Genomic DNA, 21,730 nt, shown 5'->3' on the forward strand with positions numbered 1-21,730 from the left:
AAGTGCTGATATAATTAAGTAGTCTGTTTAAATGGCATAAATTAAATTAAACCACATGAGTACCTTAAGACCTAAGTAAACTGAAGCCAAGATGAGGAATTTAAACCAGTCTGACTGATGTTTACATAAGGCTCCTTGAGCCACTTGCTTCCTCACTCTTTTACTTCCTATGGGAGAGTACTAACTTCTGATACTTCGGGTTTTTGGGTTGGGAAAAGTGCTACTCAGTAACTGCCTTACTGCCTTGCATGCTGAATTTTGTTGAATCTCTTCTAGAAGCACAAAAAATGCTAAAGGAAAGGTTTTAACTTCCATGTCCAAAGAAGCTAATCAGCATTCACATCCATTGCTTACTACTTGACTGCCAAGGTGTTTACTGATACCACACAGTGTCTTGATGAATAAAGTCAGGGTGTGTGGCAATTTGTGCAGCACTCATTAGGACATGAAATTGATGTCATGTTTATAAAGTGTACCAGCATGTGTTCAAAAGCATTAATGTGTGCCAGCGTGCCTTCATAAGAGCAGCTGTGCAGTAACCGTGATGCCTCTGCAGATGAGTACAGCCCAGGGCAGGGTCCCGGGGCAGTGGAATACACTGTGCTTCGGCGACTACATCAGGTTCCTCTCCAGAACCTCTTCTACCAGACCATTTTCTCCTTTTATGCTTCCATTGTCTCTGAAGTTGGAAGTCAAACTGGGTAGGTGGTTGCTCAGCACCCTTGTTTCTAGAGAACTTGTGGAAAACTTAAAAGAAAAAGTTAATTTACATGAAAGTGTCTTCGTAACAAATGGAAAGGACAAGGGATGGATGAAAGGACAACATAACTTCTAAATGTAATTTAAAATTCAGGTTATGGATTTTCAATAATATATCCAGAAAAGGAGAAATGATGGATCTGTATCATCAGCCAGGAATACCAAAGCATCTTAAATACTGTTTTTCTCTCATTTTTTCCTGGTTGCTTGTATCTTCCACTGTTATTGTTTGAACTTGTTTTGCAGCCGGTTTTCTCCCCAGAGGAGAGTTCTCATAATGCTGCTGTCCCTGTATGGCGCTTCTGCGACACTCCAATAGTCACGTTACAAAATATTAATTAAGGAAATAGACTTCCTAAACGTAACAGCCCATTAATATCACTATTTCACTATTAAACCAAACAAAAGAGAAGGAGAAAGTAGGAATATTACTTCTCTTTCTCTGGGATTTATAAAGACAGGTTTTCTTTTTTCTTTCCTTTCTGAATCTATTTTTTTTTCCACTTAAGAAGAAAAAAATGGAAATTGTAACTTTACCATATCATTTTTTTTCTTGATTTGTGTAGGATGAATATCTAATGTTTCCTGCCTTCTGGAGCTATTCTTTCTGTCTTTGAGTTTCTTGGAGTCCTCAAGGAATTAGTCTTTTGTATATCTGTCCTATTTTAAAGAAATGCTATGCTAATTAGTGGAAGCACTGAAGAGGCTGGCATTTGCTTCATGCCCTCTCTCAGGAGGGGCTCACTTGTGTGAGGAACAAAAGACAATTTTTCATAACTTTGGTTGACTCTTCATTCAGGAAGGAGCATGGCCCAGAGCACCTCAATTCGGAAGCAGTCTACAAAGCGTTGCAGCACTCTGCACAGTCACACATGGGCCTCAGCCCTTCCTTTGTACAGGAACCAGGGAGGTTTTGGTGGTGACTGAAAGAATTTGGAATTGAAGCACTACTCAGCATCTGCTTGCTCTGGTTCTCTTACTAGGATTGTGACATATATTCCTTCCAAGTGGAGATGACAAATGGCGAAGAGATTTTTTTTGCTGCTGTTGGTTTTAAGTTGTACGATTGAGTATCATGTAAATGATCTCACTTTAAAGAAATAAAAATGCTTAAGGAGAAAAAAAATATTCGCTGTGTGCCTTGCACAAAGTCTCCTCAGACTGGTTGACCTCTGCCAGGTTTTTCATTTGCTCAGAATTTAATTCTTTAATTTTAATTCTTCTCCTTGGGTTCTGTTGGCCTAAGGAGTTGTATGGCTGAAGTCATCATGAAGACTTCTCAGGAGGCTGCTTCAGGTTGTTCTTAGGCTACCTAATGGCAATGTTAAAGATTTAGGAGAAATGCTCCAAATGCAGTACCTATCTTGTCTGGGCAATCTAAGCCTCTGGGAGCGTGGAGGGCCATTTCATCAGGCCCTGCAGAACTCATTTCACATGAACTCATCTCACAGAACTCATCTCACAAGAGCAATCAGTCTGGATGCAAAACCCCTTGTCGATGGCACTGGGAATCTCACTTGTTTCAGCTCTGCAAGATGGTTCATCTCAGATTTTTCCAATGAGAGACACAAGTGGAAGAGCCTTTGTACTTTCACCCAGACATAAGATAAATTCTGGAAACATCTCAACCAAACAACTCTCTTCCGTTGACATTTTGGTGCAGATGGTTCTCCACAAGAAGAACATTGGAAAACCAAGATGTGTCATTTAACTAGCCTTATTGCTACAGCTTTTTGGAGACAAGCCCGCACTAGGAAATCAGGAAGCCTAAGCACTTCTACTAGCCTTGACCTTGCTGTCTGTTTACTTATGCGTGTGATAACCCTGTGCTGTGTTCCTTTCTAAGATGAGAAGACTGGAAGGTTTTTGATAAGCTAGTAAAAAAATTCAGTTTGCGTTGCCTCTAAACTAAACCATGGGCTTGCTTGTCTTGTATCATTGTGGCTCATAAGTTTAGCTGTCTGGTCCCTGGTGTCCTTATGGCCTGTGGGTTTATCAGGCAGGATGTTGGGATGTTTCCATTACTAAGTCAAATACTGACCCATGTTTCATTGCTTTCCACGCTAGGTGATGGCAAAGACAAATTGGAATAATTACAATAATTGGACAGAAATTGGACATAAATTTTAAGGAGCTATATATTTGAAAAATGTTTTATAAGTAGACATCTTCCACTGTTGTTCTTTGCTATCTAACCATCTTATGTCCTTAATCCACACTAGGAAGTGTATGAGAAGATTATATCATAGAATCATAGAATGGCTTGGGTTGGAAGGGACCTTAAAGATTTCATTCCAGCCCCCCGCCATAGCCAGGGATGCCACCCACTATGATAAGGTTGTATTTTTAAGTTCTTTTGCCTGTTCTGATCCACAGCTGGCATTTAATTTTTTGCATTCACAGCACTGAAGGGGTTAGGCAGTGCTTAACCTGGGTACAACTAGTATTTAGTTACCAAAGCAAACTCTTTTCTGCTTTCTGGCACCACTCTCTGATGCACAAATCCCTCCTGGAGTTGGGGGTGTCCTTCCACGAATCTGGGAAGGGAAAGATGCCCAAAGTATGAACTGCTCTGTAGAGCTGGGGCTTCTTCTGGCTCCCCTGGAGAATCTTAACAGCCAAATAGTATGGCCTCTGCTGAGTCCTTGGGGAAGCTAGAACACTACAGGACATGTATCAATGTCTGTTCATTCTGGATGGTATCATGTGATTTTGGTGTGGTCTTAGTAAATTAGAAAACTGTTTTCTTTAGAATGAGCTGTAAGCTCCAGTGAGTGGAAAGGAGAAACAGAAATGTAACATTAACGTCAGCACAGGCCTTCAAATTTTCAAGGACTTCTCCAGAGACTTTCAAGCAGAACAAACTCAAACCCAGGCTTTCTTTATTAATAATGCATTGGAGCACTTTTTGTGTCTCATATTTTTGTCTGTAACCATTTTTTTCCTAAAATATACTTCTTTTATGATCTTCATCATTTGCAGGCTTGTATTTCTTTACTTGTATTCATTTTATGTCATTTGTTTTTGTTTTATGTCTTTCATCAGGTGCCATTCCTGTAGGTATTCGGTATTACATTTGCAAAATACATTTGTGTTTGAATTGTGTGGTTTGTTTATTTAAGTATTTCTTTTCCCCTGTCCTCCTTCATCTTTCTCCACCCCATCCAAGTTTCTGTGAGACTTGGACTATCGCTTCTTTCCTGAAGCCTGTAAAGAGCTCTTTATAGACACTGGGAAAAGTTCATCTGGGGTATAAACCCATGTAGCTCAAAGGAGTTGTACCATGGTTATGTTTTGATTGCTTTGTGCTCATTACATAGTTATGTATCTCTATACAACACTTCAGTATTACAGAAAGTACTTCTTTTTCTTTTTAGAGGTACCTGCTAATAGGTATGAAGTATGCAAACCATACCAGGTTTGAACTGCGTGCTTGAAATGGTCCTTTCAGGTTGCGTGTTTGCTCTGTCTGGATTCTGATAAGATTTCTGCTTAAAATTATATGCTCAACAATGTATCAGAGACCAGTCTACATCACCCCGTAATATAGTTAGGGATGGATGCTTAAGTCCAGACCTATCTAAAATAATAGTTTAAAAACCTAAAGTATTGGAAATTGCGTTGGTGACATGGATGGATTGTTTCCCGCAATCCATGGATGGATTGTTTCCCGCAATTACATTCTCTCACAGTATCTGTGAGTGCCAGGTGGAATGTGCACAGTTCAGTCAAGCAGGTTTTCTTTTAGCATAAGAGTTGGTAAAAGTGTAAAAGAATACCAATACAAAGATTAAGGAAATAAATTGCTTTGTAGGTCCAACATGCATGGAAGTAGTAAAAACAGGTGTTGATTGCAGCAACATTGATTTAACTTACACATGAGGGTAAAATTTTTAATACAAGAATAGCTAAGGAATAGGGTAGATGACTTTCAGAGCATATGGAATCTCCATCATTGTTTTTTCTCAAGAACAAATTAGGGAAAAAAAAATACTGTTAAATGACATGACAAGCAAGAGCTGTAACAACCAACCAGGGCTTTTGTAGATTAAATTTTTGACTGACTTCGTAATGTCTACAAAGTGAACAATTACTGGCAATTACCTTCCATAATTTCTTATGGAAAAAAGAGATTACCATTTGCATTGCTAGTTGTAAAATGAATTTTAATTTTACTGAAAGCTGGCATAGTTACAGCAAAGCTCTGGGCAATAGGAGACCATTGATTTGGAACACTTTGATATTTCTTCCGTGGAGCATTCAGCATCTGAAATGGTTTCATATTTAAATAGTATAATCTTAGCCCTCCACAAAATGCGTGCTTTGGAATATTTTGGATTGCTAAAATAAATCTCTCTCTCTTTCTGTTGTCCTCATCTGTCCTCATAGTTGTTTATTATGACACCTAGTGCATGTTAGAGTTAGCTCAAGTGTTTTTGCCTGATAGATTGTAGGGATCGGTGAACTTTTAGGTGCTCTGTTGTTTTTTTTCTTTGTTTGTGTAGGAATGACAATAATGGAGAGTGGTTGCAGCACTACTCTCCCTGCTTGCCCAGCCACGTGCGGAGCCCTCCATGCACAATACGTAATGCCTGTTCCCAGCGAGCTACCTAGGGAAGTCTTGAGTAACAAAATACAATGCCTTTCCTTTTTTTTTTTTTGTTACTATAAATGTTACTTCCTATTGAAAATTATACTGTGATTGCTTTACTGTGGTTTTGATCTGATCAACTGAGAAATACATAATTTTGCATCAGTATATTGCATCAGACAAAGGGAATATCTGAATGGCATCAATTTAGCAATATGATTCATCATGTATGATTATCTTCTTTCGTTGCACCACTACATGGCAATAAAGCTATTGCTACATTAATCAAGTTAGGTTTTGTTTTGTTTTTAATATGCTCGAAAACAAATACTTGAATCTGGTGTCTCACTGCTGGCTTAAAAATCTTTTTAAAGAAAAAATCATCTCAAACTAGCAGATAGAGGTATTTGTTTACTATTTGGTTTATTTACTCTATATATTAAAGAATATTTTTAACACATTTGACATCAAGAGAGTCAGATTTTCGGATCAATGTGTTGTTTTTTCTTTTTTTTACACTTTCATGGAGTAGGAGTATTCTACTTTCTGCTTTTTTAGGTTTTAATTAGAAGTAACACTTGCATTCAGTAATTGGAAACTTAATGCTATATATGAATTTATAATAGTTTTCTGTTTGTTTTGTTTTAATTGAAGACCAAGGATCCCCAGCTCCATCTCTTCCTGAACGATTACAATACGTTTTTCACTGTGACTCAGAGTGGCATCACCCGCTACCTCACCCTGCTGCAGCCTGTTGACAGAGAAGCCCAGCAGATATACACCTTTTCGGTAAGCTAAATCCTCTTGAATGCACATTGGGCATTATTAAGATCAAGCATTGAAAAATCATTCGTTTTAACGTCATTTTAGATTATTAGAATGGCACAGAGGAAGACAAACAGAATGAAGGGTAAGAAGCAGCACTACCAGGTGATGATGGGGGGTTGATACTGGAGTAGTGTGCTCTTCCAAAATAGATTTGTTTATTTTGCTAGCAACATTATAGATCCCCATACAAGCTTCATCTCAACAGCCCCAGGCTTGTGTCCAGCCCTTTGCCACCTTCCCATGACACAGTCTGACTCACCTCTTTCATGCCTGGCCCTTGAGGTCACCCTCGTCTTTTCTTGGCCCCTGAGCTAAGGACATGATGTCCGCATGTCCTTTCTGCTTCTATTTTCATAAAACATAGGAAGTAGGCTAACACAAACCACAACCAGCTTAATGGATTTAGTATTCCCTTAGGCAGTTAGCAGTCAGTGAGTAAACATCCTAGCCGTAAAGCAACTCACAAATGTCCATGTTGGGGAAAGCTGTTCTTCTGTAGGAGTTCCCAAACAGTGCCTCCCTGTTTTCTGTACTTTCGGCACTTGAATTGAGATTGTCTCCTGTGGAGTAAGAAAGTCTCCAGCTCTTTGTTTCACCTTAAAAAGCTGTCTTGGGGCTTAACATGCGTGGACAGCAGATTCTGTGTGTGTGATGGTGCCCAGGTGAGACTTGCACCATTAGGTTTTTGAGCTGTGGCCAAGTCCTGCCCCTTGAGGGTGTTTGGCACAGCTGGGGACAGACTCTGCTTCTAGCCGTGGGCTGCAGCTCAGATCCTAGCCCGGGACTTGCCCCAACCCTGTGAAACCCCAGTTAATCACTCTCGTTTCTCCTGCTATTCTGACATTGGGTGTTTTCAAGACGCTTTTTCATTTTGCTTTTGCTCTGTCTTGCACACTGCTGGCTCAAGCTTAGTTGAAGCCTCCTGTAATTTACTTGCAGGTATAAAAAAAAATGCAAAACTAAATACTGGCTTTTACTTGTCATACTGTATACTTATAGTTGGAATTGTCTTAAAAATACACCAATAAAATATGTTCCTAGTTTCTTTGTTTGTTTTTCCTGAAGATGACAGCTTCTGATGGCGTACAGGAGAGTGCCCCAGTGACAGTCAATATCCTGGTGATTGATGCAAATGATAATTCCCCAACCTTCTCCAATATATCATACAATGTCAAGATTTATACAGACATGAGGCCTGGGGAAGGCGTAATAAAGGTAATTTTTTACATTTTTGTATTAGCTTTGTTAAATCACTTTGTTAATAGTGTGTAGTCTTGTTAATACACACTGAAAATGCACTGAAAACAGCTAGAAATAAAGGTTGTGCATCTTTATCCACCTTGTTAATTAAATAGCTATTAAAAATCACTAGTACTAAACTGTAGCTCTATCTTAAATGTATACCTGCATTTCAGCTATTTCATCAGAAGTTTTGCAAAAGTTTTTAATCTGAAAAACCTCAAAAGAAAAAAAAAAGTTCCCGTGTGCCTTTTTGGTTCTCATCAGACTTGATATGTCAGAGTGATAGCCATTTTCTTGAACTTCCGAACTCATAGGAAATATTAAAATTGTTAGAGGGCTATTGAAATAAAACATATTGGGAGAGCAGGTAAACAGTCCAGTAGATATCCAGAAATGTTTTATTGTATCATAAAACCTTTTAGTTTCTACAGAAATTTAAGTTTATTTGTAGAACAATTTGGGTAGTGCATAACGTGTTGAGTGCTAGTCCAAGTAAGAAGGAGAGAAGAGAGAGAGGGGAGCCATTTTAAGTAATGTTTGCAAACGCTGATTTATGTTTGGTGATGTTAGTGAGTTCAGCATTCAAGAAAAGGAAAAGGCAATAGGAATATTTGAAAAGAATTCATCAGCCAATTTAAGTAATACTATTTTCATAAATAGGCAACTTAGCATTTGAAGGCAGCAATAGTTTAATGGAATGTGGAGAGAGTTCAGTGTCTGTTTTGGCATATTCCCTGCTTCAACTGCATTGGCTTGCTGCATTTGTTACCTTTGGATCTTTGTTAGTGTTATTCTTGCCTTTTCATCAGTCTGGGCTACACGTGCTTAAAGGATCAATAAGAGCCATGAGAATATTTTCAACAAGGTTTGGCAGAAAAACAAAAGTTTTGAACCAAATTAACTTCCTTCAAGTTTTGCAGGAACTGGTGGCTGTATGGAGAAAAATAAATAAATAAACATTGTTGTTCTGAATGAGCAAAAGGCAGTTAATGCTTGGGAGCTACATGTAGGGTTTGACATCAGGAGCTCCCTTTGCAACATTTAACTCCATCTATAAAAATGTGAATTTTGTGACTACTATGTATTCACTTGCTGTTTAAGGTACAGGGATCTCAAATTTTATCCCCCCCCCCCCCCCCCCCCCCCCCCCCCCCAAAATAATAAGTGCTCCAAAAATTAATCCCTGGGTGGTTATATAGCCTTTGTTGTGCAGGGCATTAGGTAAAGTAGTGTACTGTGGATTTAAGGTGTCAGAATGTCTAAATGGTTCTTCCTCTTGGTGGAGGTGCATGTACCAGGAAAGATGATGCAGAAGTTGTTGCTAAATGAGATTTCAGCACATGTGAACAGGGAACGGTTTCTGTGGCCAAGGTTGGCCTTAAGGATGCTCTGACCTACCCAGGCTCTCTTTGTGATGCTCGAGGTGAAGTAGAACAGCTACTGTGCTTTACTAAAACCACTGTAATGCTAAAGTGTGTACACATTTAAAGGGGAATGTGCTGTTTTTAGGGCTTATGCTCTTTGCTAGAGCAGCTGTAAATATTTGCAGACCCTGTACATGTGCAAAGAGCAGGAGGACCGCAAATACGAATTCCTTAGTAAGTTGTTCCTTCTGGGAGAAAGCAAGAAGAATGCTTTGCAAGTCCATTTCGTTAGCTTGTGCCACCAAAAATAGCTTAGAGGAGATACAAATTACTTCCGTGAGCAGGTTCAGCCTCAGCAGCTGTTAAGTGCCTGCTCCTCCACCACCCCTTGCAGCAGTTACCTTTGCCTTCCCACACTGATGCTGCGTAACTGCTTGCATCAATCAGATCAATGAAATTAAGCAGATTGGAAGCATTGCAAAGACAAAAAAGCATAAGGGCAGTCATGGTGAGAAGAAAAGTTTATCTGTAAGTACTGTACAAAGTGTTTGAACTTCACTAATGCATGAAGTAGATGTGGAACAGGTCCTTTCTAGAATGGCATTTTGAAGCTGGAAATGAGTTTGCTGGGGAAGTCAGGCTTTAAGCTTGCCTTTGCTAAAAGACAATTAGTTTTTTTCTTTTCTCCATACTTCTGTCAGCAACCCTAACATGTGGTTACTTCCAGATGAACAGGGTTTATAATGTGGTCTAAGCTGGAGGGTAAATAATTCTGGCTGTTTTGAGAGGGAGGTTGCTTTTCAAATAATCTTCCATTGCCAGATGGTCTGAATTTGTAAAATAATGGACATAAAAGGTGTCAGTTCTGAATACTTTCATAATACCAGCAATCGTGATTTCATTCTGCTGGGGCATTCGGGAAGTTGAATGCCTTGTTGTTGTGCCCAGGCATTAGGCACAGAGTCTTTCATTCAAGGAAATGGAAGTATAACATAATCTCATAATCATTTACACATAAGCACTGGCTTGCACTTAGCTCTCTACTCAGACTGTATTTTCAGGCTGATCAAGAACGTATTTCCTTTATGAATCATGTCATCCTTCAGCAAATATTGTTAATTTATACTATAGCAGTGTAATTGCTCTCATGTAGTTGCCACTTTGATTTTGTTATCCTAAGTGTAATAAGGAATTAAAATTTATTTTTGTTTGCTGAGTGCAGTTGCATGGAAAAGTACAGAAAAAAACAAGTTTGGTACTTGCTTGTTGTCCCATTTTGTGGGAAATAATTTTGATTTTACTCCTGGAAAAATAAAAAAAAAAAATAGATTCTGTATTTCCTGTCTGGTACACTCTTTTTTTTAAAACAAAACAAAACAAACAAAAAACAGTTCCTTAGGCTCTGCTTGAAAATAACCAAATAAACACAAGTAACAGAGGAAAGAATTCATTATGAGTGAAATTCAGTGTTGTTGTTGTTGGCTTTTTAAACAATTTTTTAAGGGTGGTCAGAGCAAGGAATTTTCTTTCTTTCCCTTATTGCCTTTAGTGGAAGTGAGGAAAAGAATAGAATCAGAGACGTTCTGTGTCACTGAGTTGCACCGGTTTCATCTGGGAGCATGGTGGTGGAGTGGGTAATTTGCCTTTTGTGTTCCAGTTACAAGGCTGAGGTGCAGGTTTTGTGTTTGTCAAAAGCTGGAGTGTGTCCCAGCAGAGGAGCTTGTCCCCTTAGTAGGAGTGACCTCTGTCCATTTCCTGAGGTTAGTTATGGAGCAGAGCACGAAATCTTTGCTCCTTGACTGTTGGCGCGTTGACAACAGAGTTTGGGAGCTTTTAATGTCAGTTCTCTGCTCTGAATACTTGCAAAACTGTTCAAGTCCTTGGTTGAGGAGAATGTCTTCTCGGTTAAGTTCCTGTATATTCTACCCGTTTCAGCTTGAGAATTTCTTAACTGATTTTTTTCTCTCTGCTTTTATAGGTACTTTATTGTGCTCCCTATTGTGAGAAGCACAATAGCTGTTTGAGAAATCTGTCATTTAAAACAGTTAAATGTGTGGTAAATATTGTTATCACTAGAAATATTGATTAATATTAAACCTATTGAAATACTTAATTCTAGCTTTGTATACTGTTACAGTTTTTCTATCATGTTTTCCATTTTTCTGTTAGAGCTTTGTGCTCCTGGTGATTCAGACATTTAAGCCAGTTACTTATTGATAAGTGGCGTATGCAGCCATAATGCAATAACATAAGTCATTTCAATTCACTCTGTTAGGGTTTTTCTTTAGGCATGTCTCATTTCTGTATACAGCATAAATTGTGCAGGGCAGAGTGAATATTAAGCAAGAAAATGAGAGAGCTGAGAAGGGACAGAAGACAGCAAAAAGAATAAGCTACCTAGATCTTTGCGTAAATTTGCCTGAGGGTGGAAGACTTCCTTGGCCTATGAAAACTACACTGGATATTTTGTACGTACTGTAAACAACAGAAAAAATCCTGGACTGCCCTTGAGAAGTATATGCTGGTTTTCCCTGATTTAAATTTATGGAACCAAAATAACCAATTTTAATTTTTCTGTATCTTAATTTCTATCTGATTTTATGTTGCAGAGGTATGTTCCACATTCATAGGGCTTTCAAGGGTACTCTCACAAGAACACTTAAATAACTATGACTGGAAATGGATAATACTCTCTGCAGTGGATTAGTACATTACCAGTTCACCTTGTGAGAGTCAAAACAATTCTAATACCACCTATGTACAGTAATTTAGAGGAAGTGCCCCAGGTGTTGGTTAAACAGGGCACTTAACTTCACACATCTCAGCATAAATGTCCATTGTGCTGAAGGTCAAAAGTGAAAGCAAAAAGACAAAACATGGCAAAGCTGCAGGCAGTAAATTTTCTGTCACTTATCTTTTGCTCACAGTAGAATTAGTCTTGAACAGTAACAATAGTTGCAGTTATACATGGGGACAAATTTTATTTAGAGCTATTAAATAAATAGCTCCTCTGGGACTGTTCTGCTCTTACCTTAAATGTGACTTCGCAGTGCTAGATCATTTTCTCTCTTTTAAATAGTTGCTTTTCATTCCATGCACGTATGCAAATGTGACTCAAGCCATCCTTGCATAGAGACACATACTAAATTATGTATTAGAGATGTGTTTGGGTATTTGCAGCTTGGCAGATGCTCATAGTTTTCAGCTCTTAAACATGCATCTTGCTGTTAACCCCCAGAACAATTTAGAGATCTTTATACAAGTTGTCTCTGAATCACAATTAAGGTTTTATTTATGTGGTTATTTGCAACCTTTTGCCTTCAGTCCATCAGCATATTAATTTTGAGCTACAAAGTAAACGTTATTTACAGAAAGAGAAAATAAAACTGGGTTATGTTTGCATTTCTTGGTAAATGCACTGATAAACTGGAGTGTAAGTGTAATGATAGAATCACAGACTATCCCAAGTTGGCAGGGACCCACAAGGATCCAGTCCGGGTCCTGGTGCCACACGGGACCACCCAAACCCAACCCCTACGTCTGAGAGCATTGTCCAAGTGCTTCTTGAGCTCTGACAGGCTCGGTGCCATGTGCCCAGTCCCTGGGCAGCCTGTCCCAGTGCCCGACCGCCTCTGGGTGCAGAACCTTTCCCTAACACCCAGCCTGACCTCCCCTGTCCCAGCTCCGTGCCGTTCCCTCGGGTCCTGTCGCTGTCACCAGAGAGCAGAGCTCAGCGCCTGCCCCTCCGCTCCCCGTGAGGGAGCTGCAGGCCACCATGAGGCCTCCCCTCATCTCCTCTGCTCTGGGCTGAGCAGACTGAGGGCCCTCAGCTGCTCCTCACACACTTTGCCCTCTGGGCCCTTCACCGTCCTCACAGCCTCCTCTGGGGGCTCTCTAGTAGCTTTATGCCCCTCCGGTACCGCGGCACCCCAACCCGCACGCAGTGCTCGAGGCGAGGCCGCAGCAGGCCGAGCAGAGCGGGACGATCCCTTCCCTCGGCTGGCCAGCGGCGCCGGGCCTGAGGCACCCCGGGCACGGTCAGAGCTGTGGGCTGCCGGGGCGCTGGTGGATCGTGTCCAAGTAATGCATAGAGATTTAATGAAATTTCCGAAGGAACAATATTGAAAAAGAACTTTGACCTTCTCTGTGTTAGTATTATATTTTCTTTGCACAAGTTGACATATATCTGCACATCCCATTTGCCCCCGACATACAGCAGCTCATTACTGCTTTTCCTAGTTAAACTAATGGCCGAGTTGTATTCCCAAGCCCAAGAAAAATGAGGACTGTATGAGCTACCATCTAAGTTCTGGTAGCCCAGCATTTTTCACTACTGTGCTGCTCCAGATTGCATCTGTACTTTTTCTTTGCCACCTTTTTACAACATACGTGTGTACAAATGTAACTCTGGAACCTTGCACTTGCTTGACTGGAACAGTTACTTCAAGGACAGCTGTTGGGAGTCAAAGTGGCATGATGCACACTTTCTGCAGGATTCACTTGAGGTCAGCACAGGTCAGATTAACCTCACTGAACATTTAATTCATGAAAAATGTAGGATTGCTGGAAAGGTTAGTAGTCACTCTGTTCAGGGCAAGTTCACTGAAAGTGTTACTGCAGAAAGGTTGCAGGTCAACAGTTGAAGCCCATTTTCCTCCATGTGTAAAGTAAGTCTGAACAGAGTTTATGTGGTGACCAGGAATATGTTTTTATAAGCTTTAGGGCTGATGATAGCAGTCGCTATGTATCTGCTCTTCCACCCAAGAAAATCACTTCTTGCTGCAGTAGAATATGCACCCATTTTGCAAAACTTTCAGTGCATTACGTGTTAATGTAATGACACTGATACTGCTGGATGCAAAAAGTTTCCTAGGAAAGTAAAATCACGTTTTGTACTTTTTTCACATATATTTTAGATGTGTTTCTAAAATCTTGTTAACTATGAAGCTGTATCGGTCTTGGACAGCTGGAGATGAATTTATAGAATTATATGTTATGGCAGCTGTAAAACTTTAATTCTATTTTTATTCATGTTTTTGCCCCTAAAACGTTATTCAAAACACTTATCTTTTCAAGCACTCAGTATTTGTAAGTTTAATTAACCTTATTAATTTATGTATTTGTGTAGTTTATTAATTTCCTTTTTCATGTCGTCACAGTAGAAACTGGCCATGTTCCAAATCCTGTGATTAAAGCTTAGGACCTGTATTTTGGATAAAGCCTTTATTTGTCTTTTTGTGCATGTTACTCTTGAAGTGGAGAAGATTATTACAACACTTCTTAACTCTGTCACTTAGTTTGAAAGCTACTTTTTGCAAGGTTAATGAATGCATGCAGATATGTATAGAAACTCTAGAATGAGTGATTAAGGAAAACAGTTTAAAGAGGGGGGTTTAAGTTCTAAACCACGATGGCACAGAAAGTGTGTTTTATATGCTCAGCTTTGGTGTGCTGATTCAGTCTGACCATTGTAAGTCAGCATTTTTATATGTCAAGACATCGTATGGATGGAATGTATAGCACGTGATAGAAGTGCAGTCTTCATAGGATTTCTTCTTCAGAATTTCAAAAGAAAATAGAAAATGAGATGTTCTGCAAAGATACCATGTGGATACTAATTCTGCGAGGAATCTCTTTCATGATTTTTGAAATATTTCAACTATTTATATTGTGTTCAATGTATTATGGCATGCCTCAATGAATTAAAATGTGCTAGTTCTGGTGCAACAATGATAGTCGAATTGTTGGAAGGAAACATCCTTGACAAAGAAATCAAAATCAGCTTAAAGTTAAATATTTCTGTTCCTTGGAATTTAGCTTTGGACCACTGTACTGTGTGTGAAAGAAGTACAACAGTGATTGCTTCAGCAGAAAAGGAACTTAACATAGTTTTCAGTTGATGAATACTGTGTACAACCTGTTCCAGGTTAGAAATGGCTGGTCCTCTATATAGTAACTCAGTCCCCAACAGCAGTAAAAGTTTGCACTGCTAATAAAGAAGGTAAACCCTACTTTTGCTAATACACCTAAATCACTTGTCTTTCAGCATACCCATTAATCTTTTCAAGCTATTTTGGGCTTAGTTCTTGTTTCTGAGCAAGTTTTTGACTTTGCATATGAAATTTTATATGTCACTGAGCATATCTGAATAGAGAATCAAAATTATTCTGTTTAGTGTTATATGCAGGTGTTATTAACTTGAATGTTAGAGCTTTGGGTTTAATTCTTCGTTTCCCTGCTTACTTTAGCTGCAGCGTTTAATTCCTGCTCTGAGTTCTTTGCTATCTTGGGCAAAGGTGTTTTGAAAGTTTTAGATAGTGCTCTGAAAGGCTGCGACCTGCTGAAGCTTGAGTGTGATGCTATATTGATTAATAGATTACATTATATCCTAATGCGGTAGAGACTTGAATAAGTTTCTCTACCTGTCTGCACTCCTGTCAGCTTTGAGAGTGCCATGAGGATGAGAAAAGGGTGTCTGACAGACGGACGTTTAGCCTGCTGTGTTGGCTGCCCCTGGCTGAGTTAACGTCTGTTGATCCTGACATTAGCTTCATGGTCATCGCTAAAGTTTCATGTCATCGTGTGTTACCCTTAAATCCTGGACCTGCAGTCCTTGTGCAAGTCTGCCCAGTGGCATGAGCATTCATGTCAAGAAAGCCAAAGCAAACAGGCCAGCAGAGACCCTTCAAGAAGCTGCATGCCTGTTTTTTCATTTTCTCTTCAGGAGCCTCTCTTCAGGGAATCATTTCTGAGGCTGAGATTGCTTACTGTTTTGTACGTCCCAGGAGGGCCCTGCCACCATACCTGCTGGTGCCTCTCGCCATTTCCCACCTCGAGCTGCCTGGCTGCAGCTGGGAGCAGCAGGAGCATGCTGGGCTGTCATTCCCTGTCATTTCCACTCGCTGCTGTTGGTAGCTGGGCCAGCTGGGTGCACGGGCAGTGCTGCCGCCACCTTCTGTGGCCTCCTTCAGGGTCCAAGAACTGGTCGTGTGGCTTTATGTCATCCCCTGCGCTTTCCAGGGTAATGAAGAGCCACCTGGGAAACCAGCGTGTCTGTCAACAAGCTGACACCTATGGGAAGCAGATGCTCACCTTAGAAAGTCCAGAAGTTCTGGCATAGTTTGGCATTGACTTTGGAGATTCAACCCTAAATTTAACAGAAGGCTGGCGCTCCCTTTTGTTTTCTGAAGACACTAATTAAGTTGCAATGCTGAGCTGTGTAATAAGACTCAACTGATGGGCAATGCGTGCAGTTTGTCGTGTGATTATGTCGTACATAGAATAAATTGTATTTACTCCTTAGGAAAGGAAGAGGAGAGGAGGTGAAAGGGCTAAGCTTAGAGATGGGGCTGTCAACTGGCATGACTGAGGTGTGGATGCATATTTCTGACTACATTAGGGCAGAGGTCTAATTTGAAATCTGATTGCTAGATATATTTGCTTTGTGACATGGTAGTAAGAGTTGTTGGTACTTGACACTTGTCTAGAAGCAAACAAATAGGAATACAGAGATGTTTTTTTCTGGCTGTGTGTGTGTGTAAATGTTTTTCACATTGCGTGCTATGGAAGTGGGATAAACCTGTTGCATTTCCCAAGGGCAAGATACAAACCTCCTCATTTCACTGGTAATAAATGCATGCTCATCGTTATAATTTGTGTCTAAAACATTGGGCCTTAGAATTTTCTCATCCTGAGAGTCAAAATTGTACAATTCTATAGCAGAAATGCTTCATGTGAGAGTAAGTACAGGCCCAGCAGAGAGATGGTGTCAAGGCAGCAAAGTGGAAGTACATGCTAAATTGCATTTGTCACCCAGCTCTGAGGTAGCCCCTTATAAGCAGAGCCTTTCAGATTGGTGGTGCCCTGGGAGAGGGGCCTTGCATGTGTATGAGGTGCCAGGTTGTGTCCATATGGAACAAATGCCATTTCCCTTCTGCTTGGCTCCCTCTGTGGTGCGTGCACCCAGGAGTAACATTAACGTTGTTCTCCAATTCCACCCAGTGGGGGCTCGAAATGCAAAACCTGGATATTAGACTTCCTGGCAGTAACAGGGCTGCCACCTTGAAGAGTGTAGAGAGGGATGGGAAGTTTCAGTAATAAAATGCGATCCTCTTGTTAGATTTTCAACACAATAAGTAACCCCTCCCCCCCCCTTTATAAAGAAGTGTTATGAATTCCACTCTACAGAAAGTAAACTTGGTCTCAATTAGTTTTCTTAATTCATATCTTAAAATAACTTCCTTGCAATCTTAGGTAGGCAGTTTTTCTGTGCTCCATGATGTTCTTCCACCTATTATCCTTTACTTAAACTATATCCTTCTTGTACTGTAATTAGAAATCACAGCATATGTTACGGGTGTTCAAGTTTTCTCTCGTCTTTGCTTCTTCTACCCCTAACAAGTTACCTTATTAAAACAAAAACAAAAACAAACTATTAAAATACAACACTGAATCGTGCATGCTGACATTCTGGTTTTGAATTGCAGCTCACTGCTGTAGATGCGGACGAGGGACCCAATGGACAGATAGTGTATGAAATTTTGGCTGGGGATCAGGGAGACTTCATCATCAATGACCGAACAGGCCTTATCACCATTGCTCCAGGAGTTGTACTGTCAGTGGGGCGATCCTATGCTCTCACTGTCAAAGCATCTGATAGTGCTCCTCCTGCGCAGAGAAGGTAATACATCTTATAATGAAACTAATTTTTAATCAGTGCTTAGCAGTGCGTAATTAGTGTGAGCACACCCTTATGTCTGTAACTTGGAACTGGAATAAGATTCAATGTGTTCTGTTTGGTGTCTAAGGGTCTCATTTTGGACAAGTGTCATATTAGAAATCATTTTAATGCTTTCACTTTTTGTTCCTTGTATTCTTCATGTAGTACACAGGTTTCATTATTTCATTTGCTAGTAATGTTTTTGTTTTTTGTTTTTTGTTTTTTTTTAATAAAGTTCAAATGTTATGCTGTAGTTGTGCATGCACATTTGTTATAAGAAATTGAAGTGAAGGGATGTAAGGAAGAAAGAAGTGAGATGCGATGCAGAAAGAAGTATCAGGAAGTCTGACTTCCAACAAGTCTGGTTGCTGAGTTGGAGACCTGTCCAGGCATAGGGTGTGTAAGGGCACCCAGACTTAGCGTACTGTGGAGGTGCCTAGAAAGCTGTGCCATGGTGAGCGGTACCCCTGCTGAGACCTTAATTCTAACTGGCAGAATTATTCCTGTTCTCCACCAGCCGATAGATGAAAGCAGTCTGTAGGTTTACTGTGGGCACAATAGGATGCTCTCGTGTTCCAAAAGCCAAAGGTATCAAGTCCCACTTACCTGCTTCTTTTGAGTTTGTATTTTGCAGGTGGCGATAGTGCACAGGTGGTGTCATTTCACAAGGGTGCAGGGAGGTGCATAAAAGTGGCTCTGGTTCTCTGTTTGGTGTAGTGTATCGATAATGTGTAAACCTTGTTGTCCAAAGAGAGTGATAGAGAGGAACTGTAGTCTCCAGCATTTTAATCTCCCACAGACTTTTCTCCTCCTCAAATGAGAGATGTAAAAAGGAAAGTCAACATAAAAGTTCACTTTTGTGTATCGTTTTTTCTTCAGGACCTGGTGCTTCCGTCAATATTATTCAAGAAAGCATCTCATTCTGTTCTGCAGATACTTTACAGTTATGTTTCCAATCACTGAAGTATTCTGACTGTTCATAACACTAACATCTGGTAGCACGGTTTTCTGACTGAATTTTTCTCTTCCTTTCTCTCTGTTGCTTGCTTTCTTGATATGCCATCTCTTAGGGTAGCTGATAGTGGGCTGTTAGCAGTGCTGAAGAGAAGATTGTGGATGATTATGCAGTTGTGGTTGTGTAGTACTAACAGTACTAAAGTGGCAGACCAAAGTCAATAATGCCGCTTCAGAAGGCAGCAGCATGCCTAGCCAGCAGTGGTAGCTGCTGCTATAATACAATGCTGATTGCTATCAGCTCCTTTTTGTTGGGGAATTTTTTTTGTAGTCCTAAAATACATACTTCTGATGATATATGTTGTGAGGCTGTGCTTCACCCTCTTAAAATGTCTTTAATGTAATAATCTTCAAAAGTGGAAAACCTCTCATTTAATACTGCTTCTGCTTGTCTCTCATTTTAGGGAATTACAACACACAATTTGTTCCATAGCTTTTAGAGGGTGTTCCACAGACCACTCCACCCAAGCAGCACTCCTATAGCTGCCATGCACAGGGCTGCTCAGGTGTTTGCAGGGCCCAGGGCTCTTTTCTCTGTATCTGTGAAGGTTAAAAAATCATGGGGGGAAGCACTGGAGATTTCCCAAGTGTGAAGGTGGCATGACAGAAGAAACTATGCAGAGAACTGTTGTTTGGTAAGGTACATTTGGATAAAAAGGTTTTGCTTCCTTCCTGCTGTTGTTTTTATGTAAGGCTGGAAAACCAGATGTGAGCTGGAGGGCTTGAGGCAGCCTCCTCTGATTTTACACAAAGAAGAGCCAGGAAGAGCTCGTGAGCTCAGAGGTCTTTAAAGCTGTCCTTTTGCATCTCTTAAATTTTAGTTCCTTCCTTCTGGCTGTGATGTGCTTAGAATCTCGCGGTTGGGGTTGTAGGAAATAGTTGCAGCTTCATCTGCAAAGCCATCACGTTGTGTTAGGTGCCCTGCTGCTGCGCGGTGGAGGCAGTGACTGGCAACTGCGACCTCTAGGAATGGGCTAGGTCTAGGCACCTTTTATGTTTCTGCTGGCGGGAAGATGGGTGCCCTGTAAGATAAATAAATAAATAAAATGAGGATTTTGATTTAATTTCAAATATCAATTTTTTTTTTCCCCCCAAATCTGCATTTTGCTGCAGGACATTCCAGGTTAACTCTAGTCGTTTCAACTATCCCTTTGCTTCTGCACAAAGCAAAGCCAAACAGTGAAAGCTGGCTCAAGAGCAGTAGTTCTGTGTCCTCCGTGAGCACAAATTTAAATTGAAATGAATTCTGTGTAGCTCTTGCATGACACATTAAATTCTTGGCAGGTAACTGTGCATAAAACAAGATATTATGTATAGTATTATTAAAATTTCCGTCTATAGCAGGTGTCACTAATTCAATTTGAAGTATATTTAAGTACACTTAAGTACTGTAAATATATTCAAAGTGTAAAAGTTTAAAGATGCAGTTTAGCTTTTTGAAACTAAAGTTATAGTTAAGCATATAGTGATTACTGGTATCTATTGTTGAGAAACCAGGAAAAGCATTTGTAAAATCAAACAACTTTTGTTCAGACCTTAGCCTTTTCACCATCTTCCTCAAAATCTTTGGAATTCAGTGGAATCTTCAGTTAGTGATAACAGTGATCCGCCAGATCAAGTACAGTCTAGAACTATTTGATCATGAGATTATTGAAATGTCCAGTGGAAAAGGGCAATTTCTCTTTGCCTTGCATATGCAGAGATGGTGTGGCCAAAGATCAGCTGGTCCACATATACGGGTATATTCATTATACAGTATACAATGCAATTGTATGTAGGAAGCATGCAGAAGCTAAAGCAGATTCAGTGACACAATCTCAGTGACTTGTTGGCTGTGCTTTCTTTGTATTACCATTTAGCTGGAGTAGCATAAAAGCTGTATTGTGCATCTGTGAGAGCATTTTTCACTTCTGAGCTCTGTTCTGTTTTCAGCATGTTTCCCCTGTTCTTGCAGTGTTAAAACATCCACTGCAGTTGTTGGAAGGCTCAGCGCTGTCTCCTTTCCTTTCCCATAACAATGTAGATTTTGTGAACTGCTTAAAAAGGCTTCATATAACACAGAAAAGGAATGGGTAACATTGCAGAACACTAATCAATAATTGATTGAAAATGAAAAAAAGCCATTTAATACTGTAGTGCTTTTTGTTTGCAGTCTGCTAGTATTTTACTTTAGTGATCTTATCTTAAAGATTTGAAGAAAATTTGTTTACTGTTGTGAACAGAAAGCATTTTTTAAAGAGCCTGATAGACAATGAATCATCTTGGGCATTATTGCAATGTAGCAGGATCAGGAAAAAATGATAAAGAACAACATTTTTTTATTAAATATCCAGCAGTGGAAGAAAAATGCACACTAAAACTCAACTATTTGGATGTGTATATCAAACACAGTCAAGAGCTATCTCAAGAAAATACACAGTCTGGGTTCTCCAGTGATATTTTGTCTGCTCGTTTATTGTGTCTGTTTTCGATCATTTGGTGATGGTATTATTTTATTCCAATGATTTAAGTGTGGAACATAGATTCAGAAATATTAGTGGGATATGATGGAGTATTTTAAAGCAGACAAGAAGGCAGAAAATTTTAGAAAGTGACTGTTTATAAGGAAAAAATGTACACTGAGTAGTCTGCTGTAGTTTTAAGTGTCCATCTTGCCCTGGATATGCTGGGTTTGTTTATATCCCATGAGACAGACATCTGCAAATTCAGCTTCTTAAATCCTGCATGGGATGGTGGATGGTAAAGCTCTGTTACTGCCTGATGCATTTCAGTGGAAGTCATGTACTTGTTTAAAGTGTAATTAAATCAAATAAGGACCTGGCTGTTATGTCCAAAGCAGTGAGATTTCTCATCCCCTGCACTTGTAGAGGGACCTGAATGTGGCACATGCTCCGGAGCGACTTGGCTGTTGCTGGGCTGCATCTGCTGCATCGCTGTCCCCGAGAAGCTCGGGGTTGTGCCCAACTAACAGAAGGCAGGGTTTTTGGGCACCGGTGGACATGGTTGGTGGTGGTCCAGTTTGAGCTTGAAGGCTCATCGGAGAGCAGCCTGTCTCTATAGTTAAGGTACAGGTGGCAGGCTGACCTTGTCCCTCTGCTAGATGCCCACCCAGCCGTGCTGTCACTCCTGCTCCTGGACAGTGCGGGTTGAGGACCTGAGGGCTGGATGTGGACATGGCAGCACACCCAGAGGAGCAGCCTGTGGCTCAGCTGT

The 21,730-nt window shown here is 40.2% G+C and overlaps 1 protein-coding gene across 30 annotated transcripts in view; it reads left to right on the forward strand.

Annotated features, from left to right (window-relative positions):
- The window catches only part of PCDH15 (protocadherin related 15), a 539,977-nt gene that overhangs the window by 348,463 nt on the left and 169,784 nt on the right, over positions 1 to 21,730 (forward strand). For all 30 annotated transcript variants that reach the window (XM_080598442.1, XM_080598431.1, XM_080598457.1 and 27 more), the window contains 3 exons: positions 6,005 to 6,139; positions 7,244 to 7,393; positions 17,271 to 17,464. In XM_080598442.1, coding sequence (XP_080454568.1) covers positions 6,005 to 6,139; positions 7,244 to 7,393; positions 17,271 to 17,464 — 479 coding nt within the window. The remainder of the gene's footprint in view (positions 1 to 6,004; positions 6,140 to 7,243; positions 7,394 to 17,270; positions 17,465 to 21,730) is intronic.

Source organism: Anser brachyrhynchus (assembly GCF_964034855.1).
Source record: "Anser brachyrhynchus genome assembly, chromosome: 6".
In the NCBI taxonomy this organism is placed as follows: domain Eukaryota; kingdom Metazoa; phylum Chordata; class Aves; order Anseriformes; family Anatidae; genus Anser; species Anser brachyrhynchus.